Source organism: Onthophagus taurus, chromosome 5 (assembly GCF_036711975.1).
Source record: "Onthophagus taurus isolate NC chromosome 5, IU_Otau_3.0, whole genome shotgun sequence".
Classification (NCBI taxonomy): Eukaryota; Metazoa; Arthropoda; class Insecta; order Coleoptera; family Scarabaeidae; genus Onthophagus; species Onthophagus taurus.
Window position 1 is genome coordinate 6,399,556 of NC_091970.1, and position 25,977 is coordinate 6,425,532.

The 25,977-nt window shown below is 34.8% G+C and overlaps 1 protein-coding gene across 2 annotated transcripts in view; it reads right to left on the reverse strand.

Annotated features, from left to right (window-relative positions):
• Positions 1–25,977, reverse strand: part of LOC111426539 (multiple edematous wings) — a 68,896-nt gene that overhangs the window by 29,888 nt on the left and 13,031 nt on the right. For both annotated transcript variants that reach the window (XM_023061102.2, XM_023061103.2), the window contains exon 2: positions 4,321–4,445. In XM_023061102.2, coding sequence (XP_022916870.1) covers positions 4,321–4,445 — 125 coding nt within the window. The remainder of the gene's footprint in view (positions 1–4,320; positions 4,446–25,977) is intronic.

Below are 25,977 nucleotides of genomic sequence, written 5' to 3' on the forward strand. Positions count from 1 at the left end.
CTTCTGCACAAACAACATAAGACCGCTCATCACGTCTGTTAATGGCGTTCCTGATCTGCATTAATACAACCACTCGAATACCTAAAGTAGCTCCTTCGAATACCTTGATCAAAAACTATAAGCTTTGTAATCTGGAAAGAGTGAACGCAAGAATAAAGGAATATGTAAAATCTAACCCTGTTATTACACCCAAGTCGATCGTAACCTCTAACATACACTTGCTAAATTTGGTGGATGAAGCAAGCCCCTCCATCATGAAGAAACAAAATAGTAATAATAATCAAGGAAAAGCGACGACTCTATTTTAGATCATATAACTTAATAAAAACATCCAAAAGCTAGTGCAGCAATTCAGAAGTGAAAAATACATCGAGGGCTGTGATAAAATCAACAGAAGCAAGGGTAAAAGCTACTGGCAAGAATCCTATGGATGGCTGCTCACACTCTAGCCCGGAAAAAATCGTAAATATCCACGCTGAATACCTTGAGAAGGTGTTTTCCTTCAGCAATGAAGGTCTTCTTCTGCCCTCACAACAAAAATATAGTAGACAATTGGTACCAACACGACTTTCTCAATTCGTCCGAAACTTCCTAGGATGCTCTTATGCAGGAGGAAAAATACTTCACACTACTTAACAGAGGAACCTGCGCAGCTCCTGGATACGACAACATCTCAAGGGAAATCTTTAGGAAGCTGGACCTTGATATCAACGCCTATATAAGAAAAATATACAACTATTGCCTTACCACCCAGCATTTCCCACAAGATTGGAAGAACCCTATCATCATATGCATCCCAAAGAAAGATTCTTCTCTATCCGACCCTGCGAACTGCCGTTCTATCTCATTGCTACCCGTAATGGGGAAGCTCTTCGAGGTACACTTGAAGAATAAGTTACTTATCTCCTTAACTTGGTAGAAAAATTTCTTTCAGACCGCTCCTCATTAGTTAAACTGAAAAGCTGCTACTCTCACAGTTTCACCACTCAACAAGATATCCCTCAAGACTCTCCCATCTCAGCAGCATTGTGCAGTGTCTACTGCCACGACATCTACAACGACATCTTCGATCTGAAGTCTTATGCCCTACTTTATGCCGACGATACTAATTCAAGTCACGGGCAGGAAGACTCAGATTTATAGCCCTTTTGGAGCTATCGTATATTTGTTTTGTATGTGTATATTTCTTTTTTTTTTTATTTATTCGTATTTGTAATAAGTCTAAATAAATGTTGTTCTTTCTTTCTTCGTATAAAATCCAGTTCTTGGAATATAAGTACGAAAATTTCCTAAAATGTTAATAAAAGTGTCCTCTTCCCAATGAAACAACCCGTTTTGAAAAATAACCTTTAGTTTTTGAGAAAACAATATTTGAAGTTTTGATAACATTTTCAATGTTGCAATTTTCATGGATAATTTTCAAAATTCTCTATAAAATTAATTTCTTGAAGGATTCTTGTGGAAATATTACCAATTATTAATTAAAGTATCCTCTTTTTAATGCAATAAGCCGTTTTGAAAAATCACTTTTAGTTCTTGAGAAATAAATTTTTGAAGTGATCGGCAATTTTTTCGAATTTTGCAATTTTCGCCGATTAAGTTTTAAAAATTCGTATAAAATCCATTTCTGGGAATATAAGTATGCAAATTTCCTAAAGTGTTAATAAAAGTGTCCTCTTTCCAATGAACCAACCCGTTTTGAAAAATAACCTTTAGTTTTTGAGAAAACAATATTTGAAGTTTTGATAAAATTTTTAATGTTGCAATTTTTATCGATAATTTTCATAATTCGCTATAAAATTAATTTCTTGAAGGATCCTTGTGGAAATATCACCAATTATTAATTAAGGTATTCACTTTTCAATGCAAAAAGCCTTTTTGAAAAATCACTTTTAGTTCTTGAGAAAAAAATTTTTGAAATGATCGAAAATTTTTTCGAATTTTGCAATTTTCGCCGATTAAGTTTTAAAAATTCGTATAAAATCCATTTCTGGGAATATAAGTATGCAAATTTCCTAAAGTGTTAATAAAAGTGTCCTCTTTCCAATGAACCAACCCGTTTTGAAAAATAACCTTTAGTTTTTGAGAAAACAATATTTGAAGTTTTGATAAAATTTTTAATGTTGCAATTTTTATCGATAATTTTCATAATTCGCTATAAAATTAATTTCTTGAAGGATCCTTGTGGAAATATTACCAATTATTAATTAAAGTGTCCTCTTTTTAATGCAATAAGCCGTTTTCAAAAATCACTTTTAGTTCTTGAGAAATAAATTTTTGAAGTGATCGGCAATTTTTTCGAATTTTGCAAATTTCGCCGATTAAGTTTTAAAAATTCGTATAAAATCCATTTCTTGGAGTATAGGTATAAAAATTTCCTAAAGTGCTAATAAAAGTGTCCTCTTTTCAATGAACCAACCCGTTTTGAAAAATAACTTTTAGTTTTTGAGAAAACAATATTTGAAGTTTTGATAAAATTTTCGATGTTGCAATTTTCATCGATAATTTTCAAAATTCGCTATAAAATTAATTTCGTAAAGGATCCTTGTGGAAAAATCACCAATTATTAATTAAGGTATCCTCTTTTTAATGCAATAAGCCGTTTTGAAAAATCACTTTTAGTTCTTGAGAAATAAATTTTTGAAGTGATCGGCAATTTTTTCGAATTTTGCAATTTTCGCCGATTAAGTTTTAAAAATTCGTATAAAATCCAGTTCTTGGAATATAAGTATGAAAATTTCCTAAAGTGTTAATAAAAGTGTCCTCTTTCCAATGAACCAACCCGTTTTGAAAAATCACTTTTAGTTTTTGAGAAAACAATATTTGAAGTTTTGATTAAATTTTCGATGTAGCAATTTTCATCGATAATTTTCAAAATTCGCTATAAATTAATTTCTTGAAGGATTTTTGTGGAAATATCACCAATTATTAATTAAAGTATCCTCTTTTTAATACAAAAAGCCGTTTTGAAAAATTACTTTTAGTTTTTGAGAGATAAATTTTTGAAATAATCGACAATTTTTTCGAATTTTGTCATTTTCGCCGATTAAGTTTTAAAAATTCGTATAAAATCCATTTCTTGGAATATAAGTATGAAAATTTCCTAAAGTGTTAATAAAAGTGTCCTCTTTCCAATGAACCAACCCGTTTTGAAAAATAACCTTTAGTTTTTGAGAAAACAATATTTGAAGTTTTGATAAAATTTTTAATGTTGCAATTTTCATCGATAATTTTCAAAATTCGCTATAAAATTAATTTCGTAAAGGATCCTTGTGGAAATATCACCAATTATTAATTAAAGTGTCCTCTTTTTAATGCAAAAAGCCGTTTTGAAAAATCACTTTTAGTTTTTGAGAAATACATTTTTGAAATGATCGACAATTTTTTCGAATTTTGTCATTTTCGCCGATTAAGTTTTAAACATTCGTATAAAATCCATTTCTTGGAATATTAGTATGAAAATTTCCTAAAGTGTTAATAAAAGTGTCCTCTTTCCAATGAACCAACCCGTTTTGAAAAATAACCTTTAGTTTTTGAGAAAACAATATTTGAAGTTTTGATAAAATTTTTATGTTGCAATTTTTATGGATAATTTTCAAAAATTCATTTCTTGAAGGATCCTTTTTGCTAGATCGACGTATTTTCAGTAATATTAATTTCCAAACGCCATTCTGTTATAGAATGCAATCATAAGATAGTTTTTTTTTTGAAAAATTTTAACTAATACCTAATCAATAGGATATGATGGCTTTTCTAGGAGAAGATGGAAGTTTTTTTTTAATTCTCGAACTCTGCTTGGATTTTCTTATGCACTCTACAAGATATCAATCTGAAATTCCACGCATACCAATCGCACTATAATCGACTTGGGTTCCCCAGAAACTTGTCCTCGACAAGTGGCAAAAATGCAAGCAACTGGTTCCCGGATTCATTACGCCCATTTTCATGCGGCTGAGAGAGTCGGTCGACGCCATCAAATTATCTCTCCGGCTTATTACTCGTTTTTAATGAGCGATCCTCTCGACGTCAATTCGTTTCTTTCAGAAATCCTCGATGGATACACTTCACGGATTGAGATACGATGGATGTCGTTCGGGAAGAAACTTTGCAGTTATGTATTAACGAAGCAACTCGCGTAATTGTATAAATTACCGGGTGGAAGCGCCTAATTGGCGTTCAGGTTTTCGTAACGTAATTGCACAACCTTTATAAGACCACGTTCGTGTTGCCCACAACCAAAATACCCCCGCTGAAAATTTACAGCACGTTTCAACCGAATATAAAATTCAATAAGATTGTTTCGAGAAGATAAATACTCACGTCGTCTTCCATCCGTGCGTATTTGCTCGCAATTTTCTTGGGATGTTATTGGACATTTGAAAAGTGCTCCTGAACGATTTGTTAATGGTTGCAAGTTTTGCCCTAAAGGTGCTCCAACTAATAACCTGAAACAAAATAAAAAATGCTTAATAAAGTTTAATATTAAAATGTGACTCATAAAAACATAATGTGGGGGAGACGAAAACTGCTACAAAATGTAGATTTATTATCTAGGAATCGAAGGAAACTCCTGACTCATCCAACTTTATTTTCTCTTGTTGTGCAGATTTGGAAGTCTGAATCGATATCTATGAACGCGTTTTATCCTTGTGGATGCAATCCAAAAGTTAGGTCATCGACCTACAAATTGAAACCTCCAAGAATAAGATCAAAGCTAACTGTACTAATCAATGACATAATTAGTGACACAATCAATTCAAATAACTTCAAAAAAATCAAAATTATGTAAGTTATCAAAATCACAATTAACATAAATCAAAATTCATGGTGAAAATTGCACTTTTGGACGACCCAGAAGAGAACAAAATGTTGGGTGGAAATACCGCGAAGAAAAACGATAACGAAAAATCAAGTTCCGGTGATGACAAATCTGATGGTGGAAAATCTGACGATGAAATCGACGATGATGATGACGCCTCCGGTGACGTAGATAACAGTTCATCTTGCGAAAACGTTAATTCAGATCAAAAAAAGGCCGTTGATAATTGTCAACTCCAAACAGATAAAGTTGACAACGCTGACGATTCAATTCTCGTTAAAAGAAACACGAAAATAAACGGGAAAGTTAAGAAACGTCAGAGATCATCGTCCAAAAAAGAGGAAAACAACGAAGATGGCCAAAATAATAAAGGTAATAAAAGTGGTGAAGACGACGATGGTATTGAAGAGGATGATGATGGTGATGATACGGATATAGACGATGATGATTCCAGTGATAGTAAAAAAGAATCTCAATCTTACGCGCGTCGACGTAGGAGGAAACGAAAAAGGGGGCGAAGCGGACGAAGTAGAAGTCGTAGGAAGAGGCGAAGAACAAGAAGTAGAAGTCGGAGAAGGAGCAGAAGAAGAAGACAACAGTCTAGTAAATGTGTTAGTAAGAATGGTAAGAAACGAAGAACAACACCCAAGAAAAAAAAATCTGCGTTGCGTTGGTGGGATGATTGATAAAATTTTTTATTTGTGTATTTTACAATTATCTTGTGGATTTTATTAATATTAAAATAACAAATTAGTAGTTATTTATTGTCTAATTTTATATTTAGAAACACCATACACGATAAAGATAAGATGTTCAAGTGTACTACTTAAGAAGTGTGCCTGGTTCATTTTTTAAGCGATAAAAGACCCGAAATAAACTTAATAATAAATATAAAAGGAAGTTGAGGTTGGGTATATCACCAATTATTCATTAAAGTATCTTCGTTTTAACGCAAAAAGCCGTTTTGAAAAATCACTTAGTTCTTGAGAAATAAATTTTTGAAATAATCGACAATTTTTTTGATTTTGCAATTTTCGCCGATTAAGTTTTAAAAATTCGTATAAAATCAATTTCTTGCCAGTCTTCTCAAGACCTTCGCACGGATCACGCGTGATTCGTGTTCTTTCCGTAAATAAGTGCATTTTACTGGAAATTGGAGACCAAGAAATTAGCGACGAGCTGAATTTACAGAAACTATCGCATAGATTCTGCAAAAGAATAATTTCAAAAGCCACTAACAATCCAACCTATAAGATTAGAATAATCACAGGATGCGTTGATTCGTACCAAAGGCTACTCCAAGAGGGTTTTTTTTATAAAAACTGTCATTTCCCAGTTTACGAGAGCCGTCCTCCACCACCAATTCCAATTCCATGCAGTAAATGCCATGATTTTGCTCACACGACCGATAACTGTAATGTTCCAGTAAAATGCTCCAAATGCTTGGGTCCACACAGCACCACCAAATGTACCTCCCAACTACCAGAGAAATGTAGATCCTGTGGCATTGAAGGCCATAGTGCCTGGTCTATGATATGCAAAAATCGACCCAAAGCACCTATACAACACGGTGCGATGTTCGTTGAAACTAAAGCCAAATCGCTAATTAACTTCAGGGATTGGACAATGATCCAAGAATTGGGAAATATTGTGAACAGGGGTGTCAGAGGCGGAGCGGTGGTTATGGGCGATCCTGCGTTACAAATTGGAAAAGCTAACCCTCCCAGAATAAATTCTCCACTAAACAACGCCCTCCATTTTACTTTTATGATTAGCACAGAAAGAATACATATATTGTTGGTTTATATACATCCTTTTAGCAAAATAGAAGAAACAATATTTAACATGGCTGCACGGTACGACAATTGTCTAATAATCGGTGACTTTAACCCAAACCCAGCCAAAAACAGACACATCAATCAATTTGTGAATATGTCAAATTTTGTGCGCATCGCAACACCTCCGACGTTTGTAATGGCAAATAATCCCAACTCCAAGCCTGATTTAATCTTTTGCACAATCAACATAAGACCGCTCATCACGTCTGTTAATGTCATTCCTGATCTGTGCTCTGACCATCTGGGTCTTGTGATCTGCATTAATACAACCATTCGAATACCTAAAGTAGTTCCTACTCTGATCAAAAACTATAAACTTTGTAATATGGAAAGAGTGAACGCAGGAATAAAGGAATATGTGAGATCTAACCCTGTTATCACACCCGAGTCTATCGCAACCTTTAATAAACGCTTGCTTAATTTGGTGGATGAAGCGAGCCCTTCTTACAACAAGAAACATTACAATTTCCCTCTGCCACCATTTATTCTCCGTTTAATTAGGAGCCTGCTCTGAAAAGAATGTTCAATGAGCTTAATAAAAATATCCAAAAGCTAGTGCAGCAATTCAGAAGTGAAAAATACATTAAGGCCTGTGATAAAATCAACAGAAGCAAGGGTAAAAACTACTGGCAAGAAGTCCGCAAACTTTCGAAGTACCAAAAGTCCCCAGAAACCCAGGAACTTATTGACCCTACGAATGGCTGCTCATACTCTAGTCCGGAAAAAATCGTAAATATCCACGCTGAATACCTTGAGAGGGTGTTTTCCTTCAGCAATGAGGCCCTGTTCTGCCCTCACAACAAAAACACAATAGACAATTGGTACCAACACGCCTTTCTCAATTCGTCCGAAACACCTCAGGATGCTCTCATGCAGGAAGAAGAATACTTCACACTTCTTAACAGAGGAACCAACACAGCCCCTGGATACGACAACATCTCAAGGGAAATCTTAAGGAAGCTGGATCTTGATATCCACGCCTACATAAGAAAAATTTACAACTATTGCCTTACCACCCAGCATTTCCCACAAGATTGGAAGCCCTCTATTATCATATGCATCCCCAAGAAAGATTCTTCTCTATCCGACCCTGCGAACTACCGTCCTATCTCATTGCTACCCGTAATGGGGAAGCTTTTCGAGGTGCACTTGAAGAACAAGCTGCTCGATGTTGTTGCAAGGAGGAGTCCGTCATACCAATTTGGATTCCAACAAGGTAGATCTACATCTCATCCCTTGGCAGTGCTTGTCTCAAACTTCCAAGTAGCACGTTTCCAAAAACAACAATCCGCCGCAGTCTTCCTGGATGTTCGGAAGGCATTCGACTCCGTATGGCACAGAGGTCTACTGTACAAGCTAGCTATGTTGAAAATCCCATCTTATCTTCTTAACCTGCTAAAAGAATTTCTTTCAGACCGCTCCTCATTGGTTAAAGTGAAGAACTACTACTCTCACAGTTTCACCGCTCAACAAACAAGGTCTCCCTCAAGGCTCTCCCATCTCGCCAGCACTGTACAACGACATCTACAACGACAACCCAGACGTCTTCGATCCGATGTCTTACGCCCTACTTTATGCCGATGATACTACTCTCGTCGCACATGATGTAGACATTCCATCATCAATCCTAAGGCTGCAGACGCTCATCCAAAACATAGAGGAATGGTACCAAAAATGGCGTATCCTGATAAATCCTTCCAAAACCCAATTCTTCATCCCCTTCCTCCCTATTCGCGTTGCTCCTCCCACAACAATAATTCAATCTTCTCCTATCACAGCATCACCAACTTGTAACTACCTCGGCATTACCTTGGATAGAACCCTTAAATTCTCTACCCACGCCATCAAAGTAAAAATGAAAGTCAAAAACCGCGCCAAACCCTTCCGCTCACTCTCATATAGAGGCCGAGGGATATCCACCAAATGCGCTACTCACATATACACCTCAATATGCCGACCTATTATCGAATATGCCTCATTAATCATGACTAATGCGCCGAGGGGATCACAGTACCATCTGGAAGTAGCAGAGAGAGCAGCCCTGAGAATTATCACCCGCATTAGACACCCTCACAACCCACTTTTCAACCCTTCCAACGAACTCCTTTACGACCTTACAAAGATTCCTCCTATAAACTCCCGTCTACAATCCTTAGCCCTTAAAGCAACTATGACCTTCCCCAAAAACGCCTTAAAAAATCTCATCATCATTCCCCTTTCCCTTACCCGCTGTCCCATAACACGGCTCACACTTCTTAAAAAAATAAGGCCCAACTGAGAAGACCTAAGTACAACCAAACAGGAAGACTGAGGTCTATAGCCCTTTTGGACTCTTTTTTTATATTTATTTTATATATGTATTTCTTTTCGTATTTCTTATTGTCATAATTTTTATATAAGTCCAAATAAATATTGTTTTCTTCTTCAATTTCTTGGAAAGTTAGTATGAAAATTTCCCAAAGTGTTAATAAAAGTGTCCTCTTTCCAATGAACCAACCCGTTTTGAAAAAAACCTTTTAGTTTTTGAGAAAACAATATTTGAAGTTTTGATAAAATTTTCGATGTTGCAATTTTTATCGATAATTTTCAAAATTCGCTATAAAATTAATTTCTTGATTCTATTGATCCATATTCTATGATGGGCCTGCATATGGTCTTGTAGATGTGCGAGGCACATGAGGTAGAGATTCCGCGACCGCTGAACGAGAGAGATTTAAAGTGTTTGGCGCGTGTCTTTACTTTCATTTTCACCTTGGTTGCATGAGTGGAAAACTTAAGCGTTCTGTCAAGTATTATGCCAAGATACTTGCAGGTTGGTGAGACGGAGTTTGCCGTTGATTGGATTGTAATTGTGGGAGAGGGAGCGCGGGGTGAGAGGAATGGGACAAAAAATTGTGTTTTTGTGGGATTGAGTATGATGCGCCATTTTCGGTACCAATTTTCCGTTTCGTTTATAAGCGTCTCCAGCTTACGGACCGAGGAAGTGATATCCCTACTGTGCGAGACCAATGCTGTGTCGTCGGCGTAAAGAAGTGCGTATGCAGTGAGGTTAAAGGCGTCTGGGTTGTCGTTGTAAAGATCGTGGCAGAATAGATTGTATAGAGCGGGAGAGATAGGCGAACCCTGAGGAAGGCCTTGCTGAGCGGAGAAGCTGTGGGAGGAGTGATTTTTCAACTTCACGATGGAGGAGCGATTCGACAGGAATTGGTTTATCAGGGTTAGAAGGTAGTATGGCGTTTTTAGCTTATCCAGTTTAAATAGCAATCTTTTGTGCCACACGGAGTCAAAGGCCTTTCGGACGTCCAGAAACACTGCTGCAGATTTCAGTTTTACAAAACGTGCCGCCTGGAAGTTGGAAACCAGAATAGTTAGTGGCTGGGACGTTGATTTGCCGGATTGGAAGCCAAATTGGTAAGGCGGAATATTCTTTGATACCGCAGCCAGGAGCTTGTTCTTCAAGTGCGTCTCGAAGAGTTTTCCAATTACGGGGAGCAGTGAGATGGGGCGATAGTTGGCTGGATCAGATAGAGAAGAATCCTTCTTGGGAATACAAGTAATAATTGACGTCTTCCAGTCGTGCGGGAAATGCTGAGTCGTAAGGCAAAAGTTAATTATTTTTCTGATGAAAGCCATGGATGTTAAGATCTAGACTTCTAAGCAGTTTCCTTGTGATGTTATCATAACCGGGAGCGGTATCTTTTCCCTGTCCAAGAAGAGTAAAATATTCGTCTTCCAACATGAGAGCATCTACAGGTGTCTCGAACGGTGTCAAAAATGCGGATTCGTACCAATTATCTATAATGCTTTTATTGTGGGAACATAACGAAACATCCTCGGTAAAGGTGAATACACCTTCTAGGTAGTCAGCGTGTATGTTGACAATCTCTTCAGGGTTGGAGTGCACACCGCCATCGGTAGGATCAATGAGCTCCTCCGTTCCAGGTGTCTTTTGGTATCTTGATAGTTTTCGAATTTCGTGCCAATAGTTTCTTCCTTTACACAGTTTTATTTTGTCACAGGCTTCCATATACTTTTCCGTTCTGTATTGCTGAATTAGTTTCTGTATCTTTTTGTTGAACTCATTAAACTTCTTTTTCAATTCAGGCACTTCATATACCCTGTAGTCTCGATATAGGCGTCTTTTCTCTTTGATGAGTCTGATAATAAATGGAGGTAGCGGAAAACTGTAGTGTTTGGTGGTTCTGGATGGGCTCGCTTTGTCTATCGACTCCTTAAGACATTTGTTAAACCTTGAAATCGTGTCAACTGTGATTGTCTGATGTGCTTCTATGAAGTCTTTCATTATTGAGTTAACTGTCTCCATGTCGCAAAGCTTATAGTTTTTAATTAAAGTCGGAACAGGTTTAGGTACGTTGGTTGTGACGTTGACATAAACTAAAATGCCCAAGTGATCGGAGCATAAATCCGGAACAACTTCTACCTGTGTAATTAGACCGCGGATGTTTCTTGTGCAGAACAGTAGATCAGGAGTAGAATTCGGATTGTTTTCCATAACGTACATGGGAGGAGTCGTGATTTGTACGAAATTGGACATATTCAGGAATTGTCTTATGTGTTTCCTTTTGGTTGGATTCGGATTGAAGTCACCAATTATGAGACATTTGTCGTGCAGTGAGGCCATGTTAAATATGGATTCTTCAATTTTACTAAACGGGTGGATATAAATTAAGAAAACATGTATTAAGTCTGTCCCGATAGTGATACAAAAATGAAGTGCATTATTTAATGGAGAGTTGATTGCGGGAGGATTGGATTTTCCCAATTGTATCGTGGGGTGGCCCATAGCCACCGCTCCTCCTCTGACTCCTCCATTTATAATATTGCCGTGATTTTGGACTGACGTCCAGTTTCTAAATGTGATGGAAGACTTCGATTTTGTTTCCACAAACATTGCGCAACGGATGTGATTGTCAATGATGTAGTTTCCGATCAGGTGTGATTTCGGGTGGTAGCTGTTGATGTTTGCGTACAATAATTTTATGCTGGTCATTGTTGATCTTGCGGAATCGAGGATTGGTAGCCGTGGATAGGTTCTGTAGGAGATGGCTTAGAGGTGTCCTGGAGATCAATCATGATAACGTACATGTAACTTCCAGAGAATGCGACAATCGTATCGATTTGGTAGTTTTCTACAAATTTCCGTTTGAGGGAATTGATAAGTTCTTGACGATCGCGTGGTTTGGGTGAGTTAATTTTTGAGAGGTAGGTATCAATAATGTGGTCGTGAATGGTGATTGGTTTATGTATGCGTGTTTCTTTTGTTTTTGTAGAAATTTGGTCAGATTTTTTATTAGCCGATTTTATTCTAACGTTTTTTTAGTGACCAGACACTGTGTCCCTCCAGGCCGCAGGATTTGCATTTCTCCGGTAGCTGTGAGGTGCATTTAGTGGTACTGTGTGGGCCGAGGCATTTTGAGCACTGCACTGTGGCAGTGCATTTGTCTGAGGTATGAGAAAATTCGTCGCATCTACTACTACATAATCGACAATTTTTTCGAATTTTGCAATTTTCGCCGATTAAGTTTTAAAAATTCGTATAAAATCAATTTCTTGGAAAGTTAGTATGAAAATTTCCCAAAGTGTTAATAAAAGTGTCCTCTATCCAATAAATCAACCCGTTTTAAAAAATAATTTTTAGTTTTTGAATAAACAATATTTGAAGTTTTGCTAAAATTTTCGATGTTTCAATATTCATCGATAATTTTCAAAATTCGCTATAAAATTAATTTCTTGAAGGATCCTTGTGGAAATATCACCAATTATTAATTAAGGTATACTCTTTTTAATGCAAACAGCCGTTTTGAAAAATCGTTTTTAGTTCTTGAGAAATAAATTTTTGAAATAATCGATATTTTTTTCGATTTTGCAATTTTCGCCGATTAAGTTTTAAAAATTAGTATAAAATCCATTTCTTGGAATATAAGTATGAAAATTTCCTAAAGTGTTAATAAAAGTGTTCTCTTTCCAATGAACTAACCCGTTTTGAAAAATAACTTTTAGTTTTTGAAAAAACAAAATTTGAAGTTTTAATAAAATTTTCGATATTACATAATTTTCAAAATTCGCTATAAAATTAATTTCTTGAAGGATCCTTGTGGAAATATCACCAATTATTAATTAAGGTATACTCTTTTTAATGCAAAAAGCCGTTTTGAAAAATCGCTTTTAGTTCTTGAGTAATAAATTTTTGAAATAATCGATATTTTTTTCGATTTTGCAATTTTCGCCGATTAAGTTTTAAAAATTCGTATAAAATCAATTTCTTGGAAAGTTAGTATGAAAATTTCCCAAAGTGTTAATAAAAGTGTCCTCTATCCAATAAATCAACCCGTTTTAAAAAATAATTTTTAGTTTTTGAATAAACAATATTTGAAGTTTTGCTAAAATTTTCGATGTTTCAATTTTCATCGATAATTTTCAAAATTCGCTATAAAATTAATTTCTTGAAGGATCCTTGTGGAAATATCACCAATTATTAATTAAGGTATACTCTTTTTAATGCAAAAAGCCGTTTTGAAAAATCGCTTTTAGTTCTTGAGTAATAAATTTTTGAAATAATCGATATTTTTTTCGATTTTGCAATTTTCGCCGATTAAGTTTTAAAAATTCATATAAAATCAATTTCTTGGAAAGTTAGTATGAAAATTTCCCAAAGTGTTAATAAAAGTGTGTTCTTTCCAATAAACCAACCCGTTTTAAAAAATAATTTTTAGTTTTTGAATAAACAATACTTGAAGTTTTGATAAAATTATCGATGTTGCATTTTTCATCGATAATTTTCAAAATTCGCTATAAAATTAATTTCTTGAAGGATCCTTGTGGAAATATCACCAATTATTAATTAAGGTATACTCTTTTTAATGCAAAAAGCCGTTTTGAAAAATCGCTTTTAGTTCTTGAGTAATAAATTTTTGAAATAATCGACAATTTTTTCGAATTTTGCAATTTTCGCCGATTATGTTTAAAAAGTTCGTATAAAATCGATTTCTTGGAATATGAGTATGAAAATTTCCCAAAGTGTTAATAAAAGTGTCCTCTTTCCAATGAACCAACCCGTTTTGAAAAATAACCTTTAGTTTTTGAAAAAATAATATTTGAAGTTTTGATAAAATTTTCGGTGTTGCAATTTTCATCGATAATTTTCAAAATTCGCTATAAAATTAATTTCTTGAAGGATTCTTGTGGAAATGTCACCAATTATTAATTAAAGTATCCTCTTTTTAATGCAAAAAGCCGTTTTGAAAAATTACTTTTAGTTCTTGAGAAATAAATTTTTGAAATGATCGACAACTTTTTCGAATTTTGCAATTTTCGCCGATTATGTTTAAAAAGTTCGTATAAAATCGATTTCTTGGAATATGAGTATGAAAATTTCCCAAAGTGTTAATAAAAGTGTCCTCTTTCCAATGAACCAACCCGTTTTGAAAAATAACCTTTAGTTTTTGAAAAAATAATATTTGAAGTTTTGATAAAATTTTCGATGTTGCAATTTTCATCGATAATTTTCAAAATTCGCTATAAAATTAATTTCTTGAAGGATTCTTGTGGAAATGTCACCAATTATTAATTAAAGTATCCTCTTTTTAATGCAAAAAGCTGTTTTGAAAAATTACTTTTAGTTCTTGAGAAATAAATTTTTGAAATAATCGATATTTTTTTCGATTTTGCAATTTTCGCCGATTAAGTTTTAAAAATTAGTATAAAATCCATTTCTTGGAATATAAGTATGAAAATTTCCTAAAGTGTTAATAAAAGTGTCCTCTTTCCAATGAACCAACCCGTTTTGAAAAAAACCTTTTAGTTTTTGAGAAAACAATATTTGAAGTTTTGCTAAAATTTTCGATGTTGCATTTTTCATCGATAATTTTCAAAATTCGCTATAAAATTAATTTCTTGAAAGATCCTTGTGGAAATATCACCAATTATTAATTAAAGTATCCTCTTTTTAATGCAAAAAGCCGTTTTGAAAAATTACATTTAGTTCTTGAGAAATAAATTTTTGAAATAATCGATATTTTTTTCGAATTTTGCAATTTTCGCCGATTAAGTTTTAAAAATTCATATAAAATCCATTTCGTGGAATATGAGTATGAAAATTTCCCAAAGTGTTAATAAAAGTGTCCTCTATCCAATGAATCAACCCGTTTTAAAAAATAATTTTTAGTTTTTGAGAAAACAATATTTGAAGTTTTGATAAAATTTTCAATGTTGCATTTTTCATCGATAATTTTCAAAATTCGCTATAAAATTAATTTCTTGAAAGATCCTTGTGGAAATATCACCAATTATTAATTAAAGTATCCTCTTTTTAATGCAACAAGCCGTTTTAAAAAATCACTTTTAGTTCTTCAGAAATAAATTTTTGAAATAATCGACAATTTATCGAATTTTGCAATTTTCGCCGATTAAGTTTTAAAAATTCGTATAAAATCCATTTCGTGGAATATGAGTATGAGAATATTCCAAAATGTTAATAAAAGTGTCCTCTTTCCAATGAACCAACCCGTTTTAAAAAATAATTTTTAGTTTTTGAATAAACAATATTTGAAGTTTTGATAAAATTTTCAATGTTGCATTTTTCATCGATAATTTTCAAAATTCGCTATAAAATTAATTTCTTGAAAGATCCTTGTGGAAATATCACCAATTATTAATTAAAGTATCCTCTTTTTAATGCAAAACGTCCATCACTAGTCACCGGTATTAATAGATCTTTAATTAATTCAACTCATTATGCGTTTCATACTCTTTTAGTGATACAATGAGGTAATCTTGATATTGTTGTTTAGAAATGTTTTGTCTTACTAACACAAAAGAGAAAATCAAAAATAAATGACACCCCCTTTGTATTGTTTGGTCGATATAAATTCCCACCTATTGTTTTTCCCGTTTCACCTTTCACATTATTTTTATTTCCCTATCAATTACTCGACTTTATTGTTGAAAAGAAAATTTCGATTCAGAATTGAGTTGAAAATAATTGCCCTTATCTTTATCTTTTCCCCCAAAAACGTTTCCACTCCCTCACATTTTATCCCATGAGGGTGACTATTTTTGGCATTAATTAACCACGAGAACAACTCAATTTTGTCTACGTCGATCTTAATTCTCAGTTCTCACCCAACAAGTAGTCTAGTCAAGCTGTGTCTTAAACTCCAATCCAAACCAAAGAAAACAAATAGGTAAAAAAAAAGATAATGAGAAAGAAAAAAGAAACAATACGTTCTAATTGAGTAGATGAGATGAAAACGAATTGACGCCGCATCGTTTATAATAAAAACTCTCTCACAATCAGTGACGTCACCCTCGAAAAGAAAACACCATAGCCGGCGATAGAATGGGAACAGCTGCTGCTGTAAAAGTGAAATTTGTATGCACGGAGTCATGTTAACGCCAACATTGAGGTCACGAGGTCTCGTCTCTTTATGAATTTTGTTTTGTGTGTGAAAAACGAGGTGATGGACGGTCATCAATCATATAATTAATAAACATTCTTAATGCATGATTTATGGGTTAAAAATTTTTATTTTACTCAAAGAACTTTTTGTTCGACCTAAATTTATCCGATGACATTTATTATTTTTAATAAAAAATTAATAAAGACTAAAGGAAAGAAATTTAATCTTCAAGGTCACTTACTACCGAGACGCTACAATAAATACTGTCAAACGTAATATATCTCTATACATATTTTTAGTCGATTAAAAACATTATGATCAACATAAATCAGCTTTTGCCATATTCTAAAATCTTTGAATTTTTTGCAAAAACTCCTTTTCAATATTTTTAAAGTAGACTCGAAGTTTTATTTCTCAATTTCTCAATTTGGCGGTTGCATTTCTGACATAACTCATTTCATTTTTATCAAATTCTATTAAGATTGGCTTTGTTCGCAACTAGTATTTGCATTATAATGTGTCATGATTCGTTTTAAGGTTAGATAAATGTAAGTTTGCGGTTATGGTTTTAACCGAATCATGATAACATCTCAATTTCATTATAAAATTGGAATGTTTTAAGATCTCCAGTTTAAATTCCAAATAAACAACTATCAAGGTTTTGAAGAATTAGTTTTTTTAATGAATGTATGGACTTTGAATTTTATATAAATAAGGAATTAGATACGGAACTAATAAAGGTTAGGAGGCTATAAAAATCGGAACATCTGCAGATATGCATCGTAATGGAATCTATACTGTATAGGCGTGTCAATCATAGTACACATGGTACTCTGGGGACCACAAAAGGGGTTGAACTCTGCTCCCGGTGGAGTGCCTAATGGTGGGTAGATCCTATCGCGTGCACAAACGAGGTGTGGTGCTCCCAACGTTTGCTATCTTCACCGTCTGGCAATGGAGAAAGACGTCCAGGAGATATATAACCCGACTTCAATAAGCCAAACCCTTTCCCTGTCAGATTAATCAGACTCACAGTAGGAGGTTTAAAATTGTACTTGCTTGCGATACAAAAATAACTTGATTAATAAATATTCAATTTATTTTTGTTTTAGAAAACTCATTTGTTCGAATTTATCAAAAGGCTATTGACTTCTCATTACTCATAAGCGAACAATTGAAAATAACCATCTCTCAGATCGTTACATTTTCGCATCTCTCGGTTTATTTGCGGCCACTCACTCTCGCTCACTGATTCTATTAATACTTTTTCGTAAACATATTGCACACTTTAAACGAAATACGAACGCATACGATCATTCAAAGTTTCGTACTTGCGCAACTTTATTTTTCTTATTATATTAAAAGGTGAGTTTCAATATTGTGTGCAACGACACACCCAACCTTTTGTTTGAGTTGAAAGCTGAGCCCCTAAAGACGGTGGGCGTCCTCTTAGCTGGGAAATATCGTTCGTCTTTCTCTTGTACTACTAGCATCCCGCCCACGTGTCCACGTCTCAAGCTGCCATCTACCGGCGCTATCTCTCGCAGGCGTAATTGGCAATACAAGAGAACATATGGCCGCGAGGTGAACGGAAGAGATGTGGGACGTCGCGAAACAAGAAATCTTGTATTTGAAACTGCATCTTTCCACTTCTTGCTTGATTATGATTATAATCATAAATAACCGATTATAATGAAACAATTGTAGTAACCATGCTAATATAAACATACCGTTACCGGTTAATGCATACCCAGAGGCTTCAACACCAAGCACCGGCTTCCTCGGTCCATTTATGGGGTCGAAGTATTGAAATATCTTACATTTGGCCTCACGCGGAAACGCTTATATGGTTACAGCAAGAAGGGAATATGCATACGAACGCGTTCATGCATGCGGTAAGTGTTCGCAGGATAAATGGAGTCGACGCCTGCCGTTGATAACTTACGTCAGAAATCGCAATGCAACCGATCATTCCTGCAGCAACCGAAGGCGTGACGTTAGTGGAGGCGCCATAAAACCCGTTTACATTTGGCTTCCAGCTGTGATAAACGTGGGAGATGTCGAAATTCGGAGTATTGTATCATGAACCAAAAAAAAATTGAATTAAAAAAGACTTCACACTCCAGTATTAACTTTCTACTTTCTTAAGCAGAAAAAGTTAAGTGTGTGAAAAATGTTTTTGTCACTAATAATTTTAGGCAACTTTGCGAGTGATAAACTTCAAGACAGTTTTTCTCAGTCTTTGTTGCAATCTAATCCGCTTTAAAAACGATAGTGCAGCACCTAATTCTGTTGTATATGTAAACTGAAATAACCGGCGAGACGACAGCAACAAACCACCCAGCAACAAACTTTTTCCTTTATATTTCCATCTACTTTTAGGACCCATATCTTTGTTATTTAGAAAGATAGCGAAAAAACTAAGCACACGGTTGGAAAGCTTGGTCTTTTCTCTATCTTAAACCGAGTTTTCGTCCGCCGATATGTTGATAATGAGAGCGCGAAAAAAATTAGGAAAGTCGCGCTGCATTCAATGTACCTCAAAATTACCAAACTTCACGGCCTTGTGCAGCCGTTACCAGATGGAAATTTAATAAATGGTTTACATATTCGAAAAGAGCTGACCTTGGACTATCTTATTCCGAGTTTTCGTCCGTCAATATCCGTCAGCGTCTGTCAAAAAAACGCCCCTGAAAAGGAGCCTACAGTTGGCAACAAACTTTACTTTTGTATTTCCATCTATGTACTTTTCGGACGGATATCTTTGTTATTTATAACGCTAGCGAAAAACTAAGCACACGGTTGGAAAGCTTGGTCGTTTCTCTATCTTAAACCGCTATTTTCCTCCGCCGATATGTTGATAATGAGAGCAAAAAAAAAATAAGAAACGTCGCGAATTTTTGCCGCGACTAAACCACGCTTGGGTCAATAACTCTCTTATATGACGGGGAGAAAACTCTAGAACTATATTCATCTTATGAGAAATTTTCTGCTCTTTTCAACGGTGTATAACACATCTCAATCACACGTTTGCACAATCGTTTTTCAGCAAAGCAACAAACTTTCCCCTTGTATTTCCGTCTACTTTTCGGTCCAATATTTTCGTTATCTAGAAAAATAGTGAAAAATTTGCAGCCGTTATTAGAAGGAAATTCAACAAATGGTTTACATATTTGAAAAGAGCTAACCTTGGCCTGTCTTATTTCGAGTTTTCATTTACAGACGCCGTCAATATCTGCCAGCGTCTGTAAAAGAAACGCACCTGAAAGACAACCTATAGGTAGCAGAACGCAATCACTTCTTACCCTAACTTTCTTATTTGATGAAGGAAAAATTGGAACAAAGTTTTACCCGAGAAAGAATCCTAACTGCATTTCATGTTGACAGATAATTTTTCATTCACTCTTAATTTATTTAAAACCGTTTAAAAACATATAAGTACGAAGGCTTTCACGGCCGGTGTTAATAAAACTAAAACTAACACTAGCACTATCACTACAACTAACACTAGACCTAGAAACTTTCGGGTTGAGCCGTGCGTTTTTTGAAAAAAACGTTTCGGGTGCCATGTTGCAACCTTCTTCAGAAAACAAGTTGGAAGCGAACCCGAAAGTTTCTAGTTCTAGGTCTAGTGTTAGTTCTAATTTTAGTTTTACGTTTAGAAACTTGTTAAACTGTTCAAAAAGGAAAGATTATTTCATGTTACACCTATTTTATCAGAATCTGGAAGAATTTGAGTGATTTTAGACTCGAATTGTTGAATTGTGTTTTGATGGTTTTGAATCTGGTAACGTTACCAACTTTGCATTTTAACTCAGTTCATCAATTTAAAAAACGCGTTGGAACCGTTGAAAAGAGCAGAAAATTTCCCATAAGATGAATATAGTTCTAGAGTTTTCTCCCCGTCATACAAGAGAGTTAGTTATTGACCTAAGCGTGGTTTAGCCGCGGCAAAAATTCGTGGGTTAGGTAGTTCATAGTCAGAAAAAAGGATTGTGCAAACGTGTGATCACGGTGTGTCACACATCGTTGGAAAAAGCAGGAAATTTCCCATAAGCTGAGTATAGTTGTAGAGTTTTCTCCCTGTCAAATAGGAAAGTTATTTGTGCAAGAAATATTTGCGTGTTTTTATCGGTAGGGGCTTTTTCAGGTGGGTTTTTCTTACAGACGCTGATAGATATTGGCGGACGAAAACTCGGAATAAGATAGTGCAAGGTCAGCTCTTTCCGAATATATAAGCCATTTATTGAATTTCCATCTGTTAACGGCTGCACAAGGCCGTGAAGTTTGGTAATTCTGAGGTAAATTGAATGCAGCTCGACGTTTCTTATTTTTTCTTGCTCTTATTATCAATATATCGGCGGATGAAAACTCGATAAATTTTCATCACTACACCACATCTACACTAAGAGCTTTGTGGGGTACTATTGATTGTGTCTTAACAAAATGGCATGATTCAACACATCAAAAGAAATCAGTATATATGACATTTACATGGCTAGTATACAGAGCGTTTCAAGTTCTGACATTCAAGTAGATGTCCAAAGTCTTGGAAGTTATATTGGCTTTGTTCCCAAATCAATTAATTTAACATTACGACTTCCGCTATTTGGGGCAAATTAAGGATCTACATTAAGAATACTTTTTTTATTATATTGCGTATTGTTAACTGACAATCCTTCTTTCTATTTAATACCAACCCACGAAAATGAAAACTCCCTAGATATATAACACCTTCCTCCTCCCCGTTTAAAAAAAAGTTTAATCAATGTAATTTAAGTAATCAAAAATTTAACCTATTTGGAGGTTTCCTAATTCTAGATAATTTCCTTATTCCTGGAACATTCTGTTGTATCACTTAAGGGATTGGATCCGCATCATTTTTCTCTGTATTTTCTGGTTTTGGCGTTTGTTCAATAATCAGTTCAGTTTAATCATTGGTTTTTCCACAACTTGTCACTTGGTCCTGATGTCGTCGGTGCGGTTGTCCCTCGATATTGACCTCATAGTGTATGTTTTTGCGATACCTCTCCGAACTTCCACTTCTCATCTTTGTTAGTATAAAATCTCGCCCGTACATAGTCACCCACTTGGAAATCTCTCACAGTTCCAACAGGAATTTTATCATTTCTTTCTGCAGGAAGGTCTCTTCTGTTTCGGAATGTGGAATTCGCCTGTATTGCATTAACAAACGTGTCAACCTTACACATAAGTCTCCTTCACCTGACATAGTTCTTAATCCTTATTTGACAGTTTGTACGAATTTCAGCTTGGCCATTCGTAGCCGGATGATAAGGTGCTGTAAGTTTGTGTAGCTCTGGGTTATAAGGTGTAAGAACCCTTTCACTAGCAATCTCTTCTTTCAATAGTTTGAACACCTTGTCGCATTTCGATGATCAATAGAATTTAGTGTCCTCCCTGAGTAGAGCATAAATAGGTGGCAATTTGCTAGACACATTCGGTAGGAACTTTTGATAATAATTCACCAGTCCTAGAAATGTTCTCACCTCAGATACATTCGTTGGTTTCGGACAGTTTGTAATGGCTTTTATTTTGTCTTTAATAGGATGAAGTCCAGTTCTATCAATTTTATATTCACAAGAAATTGATGAAATTGATTTTGTATAGAATTTAGGATACGCCTAGCGGGCTATCAAGGCGTTTTGGGAATGTAGCGGTCCTTGATCGAAAGGTAAAAACGTAAAGGTTCACTCGGGAATTGGAACGCTTCCGTATCATAACCTCAATTATAACGTTTGTAAGATTTGTATGTACTCACCACTGTATTGCGGTTCGAATGTTTGCCTCTTCGCCACTGTTGTATATGTACACTCAAATAGATGTATTTAATTATTTATTTCGATTATAATGGACAAACAATGAATAACCCTTTTATTACATTGCAAATTGTTAACTGTCAAATCCTTCTTACTATTTAATACCAACCCACGAAAATGAAAACTCCCTAGATATATAATACAATCAGCATCTGCGATAAATTTTCATCACTATACCATCTACACTAAGAGCTTTGAATATGTATGGTATATGTTAGTTGTGTCTTAACAAAATGGCGTGATTCAACACATCAAAAGAAATCAGTATATATGGCATTTACATGGCCAGTATACAGAGCGTTTCAAGTTCTGACACTGAAATGGATGTCCAAAGTTTTGGAAGTTATATTGGCTTTGTTCCCAAATCAATTAATTTAACATTATGACTTCTGCTATTTGGGCCACATTAAGGATCTACATTAAAAATATTGAAGAGGAGTTTTGCAGAAAATTCAAAGATCAAAAAAGACATCACACTCCAATATTAACTTTCTACTTTCTTAAACATAAAAAGTTGAATGTAAGATATAAGAAAAGTGTGTGAAAGATGTTTTTGAAAGAAAACTTTTTTTGGTTTCATAAAGAATGTAATAAAATACTTGGATTCGCCGGCTACCGCCGTACGAAAGACGTTAATTGGACTCTCGTCTTTTTTGGATTGCCTCTGCTAATTTACGATCTCGTCGGGTGAGTCACGCGGTCCGTCCAAAAGCCACCAGAAAGAAAGAGAACGGAGATTTTCGATCCGAATACGGACTTACAGACTGCGATGCGAGGCAATTTTATCTCCTCATGCAAATGCTGGCCAACAAACGAGCCAACTGGGCCGTATTTGGACCGGGACCGTCGCTTAATTGGACGGAATGCGTCTCGTTTGTACGAGGATATCTCAAACAATGTATATTAAAAACCATATTTAGTATATTTTGAAACCAATTGTTATCTTGCGGTTATTATATTTAAATATGTACCGGATCTCACATAACACACAAGATAAGATAACGTAGGATATTAAATATTTTAATTGCGATAAGAAGATTTCTACCTGGAGATATACACTAAATAAACATATTCATAGTCACCATACTCATTTCATACTAAAGAATTTCATATCTCCGACTCATAACTTTTCTATAAAATTTCTTGAAGAAACGGAATTTGTAATATCACCACATAAAGTAACCTAAAATTATTCGGCTTATATTTATCAAGTTAAAACATCAGTTGAGTCATTTTGTAATGGAAAAAAAACTATCTTCAAAGCATTACTTTGCCAGCACGATTTCAATTAAGGTCACTTCTTAAATACGAAGATAACGTCAATCGCGAGCAATTAATTTGAAAGGTTCTTGAGAAAGGTCATCGGGTTGAAGAATCCCGAGAAACTCTCTTTCACCTTTTTCCGATAATCACCGTTTGATTCAAAAGAATCCTTTACAGCCACGTGCAACAAGAAGGAACGCGCAAATTGACACTTTCAAGGACGTAAATAAAAAGGGGAAACGCTTTGGGGTTGTATTTTTTTTTTACATAGACCACATTCTTATCTTTAGTTTAGCACCCTTTAAGTGACGTTTTGTACCTAGGGGATCTAATAGAGAGTGAGGATAGTTTTTACCTGGGAAAAGGGTACAATAGTTTCGTTAATTTGATACTTTTTTCTTTAAGAGGTGATTTATATTTACATTTAATTCTCTTTTTTGGTTTCACTCTGCTCCATCCTTCTCTACTTCATAAGCCATAATATTCGTTATCTTTAGTTGTAATCTAACCAAATCCAAGAAAATTTAATAAGAAAATCAGACTCATAAGATTTATGAGTAAAGTTTATCATAAACGCAAGAAACTAGACTGGTAATCCATGAAACGTATTCAAAAATTTATGGGTTTTATCATAAAATTCTGATTATCTCCAAACCTGTTGCTGATAGAACATTTCACTAAGAACACTTTTTTACGCAAAATCCATCAAAGAATTTAGAAATATATTCAAAACTTGTATTTAGTCAGTGGCGTAGATGTTACAAGACGAGTAATGAAGATATTGTTAATTTTATGATTTTCGTGGGTTGATCACAAAATTCTGATTATCTCCAAACCGGTTGCTGATAGAACATTTCACTAAGAACACTTTTTTACGCAAAATCCATCAAAGAATTTAGAAATATATTCAAAACTTGTATTTAGTCAGTGGCGTAGATGTTACAAGACGAGTAATGAAGATATTGTTAATTTTATGATTTTCGTGGGTTGATCACAAAATTCTGATTATCTCCAAACCGGTTGCTGATAGAACATTTCACTAAGAACACTTTTTTACGCAAAATCCATCAAAGAATTTAGAGATATATATTTAATACTTGTATTTAGCCAGTGGCGTAGATGTTACGAGATATGTAATAAAGATATTGTTAATTTTATGATTTTCGTGGTTTTGATCAGAAAATTCTGATTATCTCCAAACCGGTTGCTGATAGAACATTTCACTAAGAATACTTTTTTACGCAAAATCCATCAACAAATTTAGAGATATATTCAAAAATTGGATTTAGCCAGTGGCGTAGATGTTACAAGACGAGTAATAAAGATATTGTTAATTTTATGATTTTCGTGGTTTTGATCAGAAAATTCTGATTATCTCCAAACCGGTTGCTGATAGAACATTTCACTAAGAACACTTTTTTACGCAAAATCCATCAAAGAATTTAGAGATATATTCAAAACTTGTATTTAGCCAGTGGCGTAGATGTTACGAGACGAGTAATAAAGATATTGTTAATTTTATGATTTTCGTGGTTTTGATCAGAAAATTCTGATTATCTCCAAACCGGTTGCTGATAGAACATTTCACTAAGAACACTTTTTTACGCAAAATCCATCAAAGAATTTAGAGATATATTCAAAACTTGTATTTAGCCAGTGACGTAAAGGTTACGAGACGTGTAATAAAGATATTGTTAATTTTATGATTTTCGTGGTTTTTATCATAAAATTCTGATTATCTCCAAACCGGTTGCTGATAGAACATGGCACTAAGAGTACTTTTTTACTCAAAATTTCTTGATTTAATCAGTAAACATTTCTAATCTCTACTCTCTCTTCATCTGCTGATAAAGAGTATTTTTTTAAATAAAATACTTGAAACAATTTAAAGATATATTAAAAATTTCTATTTAGTCAGTGACGTAGAAGGCGTGGGGTATTGTTAAAGAACCTCTTTAATTTTTTAACACGCAAACGGTGTGTTAAATTAATCTACGGGGAGTCTCCCGACCGAAAAGGCAACAGGTAAATTGTTTTAAAGCTTCAAAAGGCGGTACAAAACGAGCAAGGAAAAGCAGTAAATTATAGATTCCTCGTCCCCACAGGCAATTTGATGTGGTTTGGTCGCAGGAACAAAGGGTTCTCATAATTACGCCGACCGAACTAAAATAAAACCCCATTTCTCCGAGGCTCAACAATATACCCATTAACTTAAGTCTTTAGCGGACAAAGAATATTCATCTAATTATTTAAATAAACCTCGATGACTCATAAAATCGTGACTATTAAATCAATAAAATTGTTTTGCATACTACAACGTGTTTGATGTCAATACATCCTTCGATAAAGACCACGTTGACAATAGAAATCAATAGAAATCAAACGAACCGAAAGGTGTAAATTCTAACCACGATTTTGCGTGCGTGTCAATAAAACATTTCTGCTAAACAGATGGTGGCAAACGATAACGGGGCTTACACGTGTGCTTAAAAGCTTCAGGTTGTTTCACAATTCTGTTCTGTTTAATATTAATGAGGAAGAGATAATGCGAGAAATGATGATGAAGAGGGCGCAGTTAAAAACACCTACATTGAGTTTTTTTTTAAATACTTTTCTTGAATCACTGTGGTAGGTCTGCTTCTCATACCGTAAACGATTTAAATAGTCGTATTATCTCCGAAGTGACTCTCTAATCCACCAGAAACCAGAATCGAGCCGTATAAAGCACGAGGAAGCGTCTTCTTTAACGTTCCTATCCGCAACACGTTTCTCAATTCCCATCGGACCAAGTGTCCCCTCGA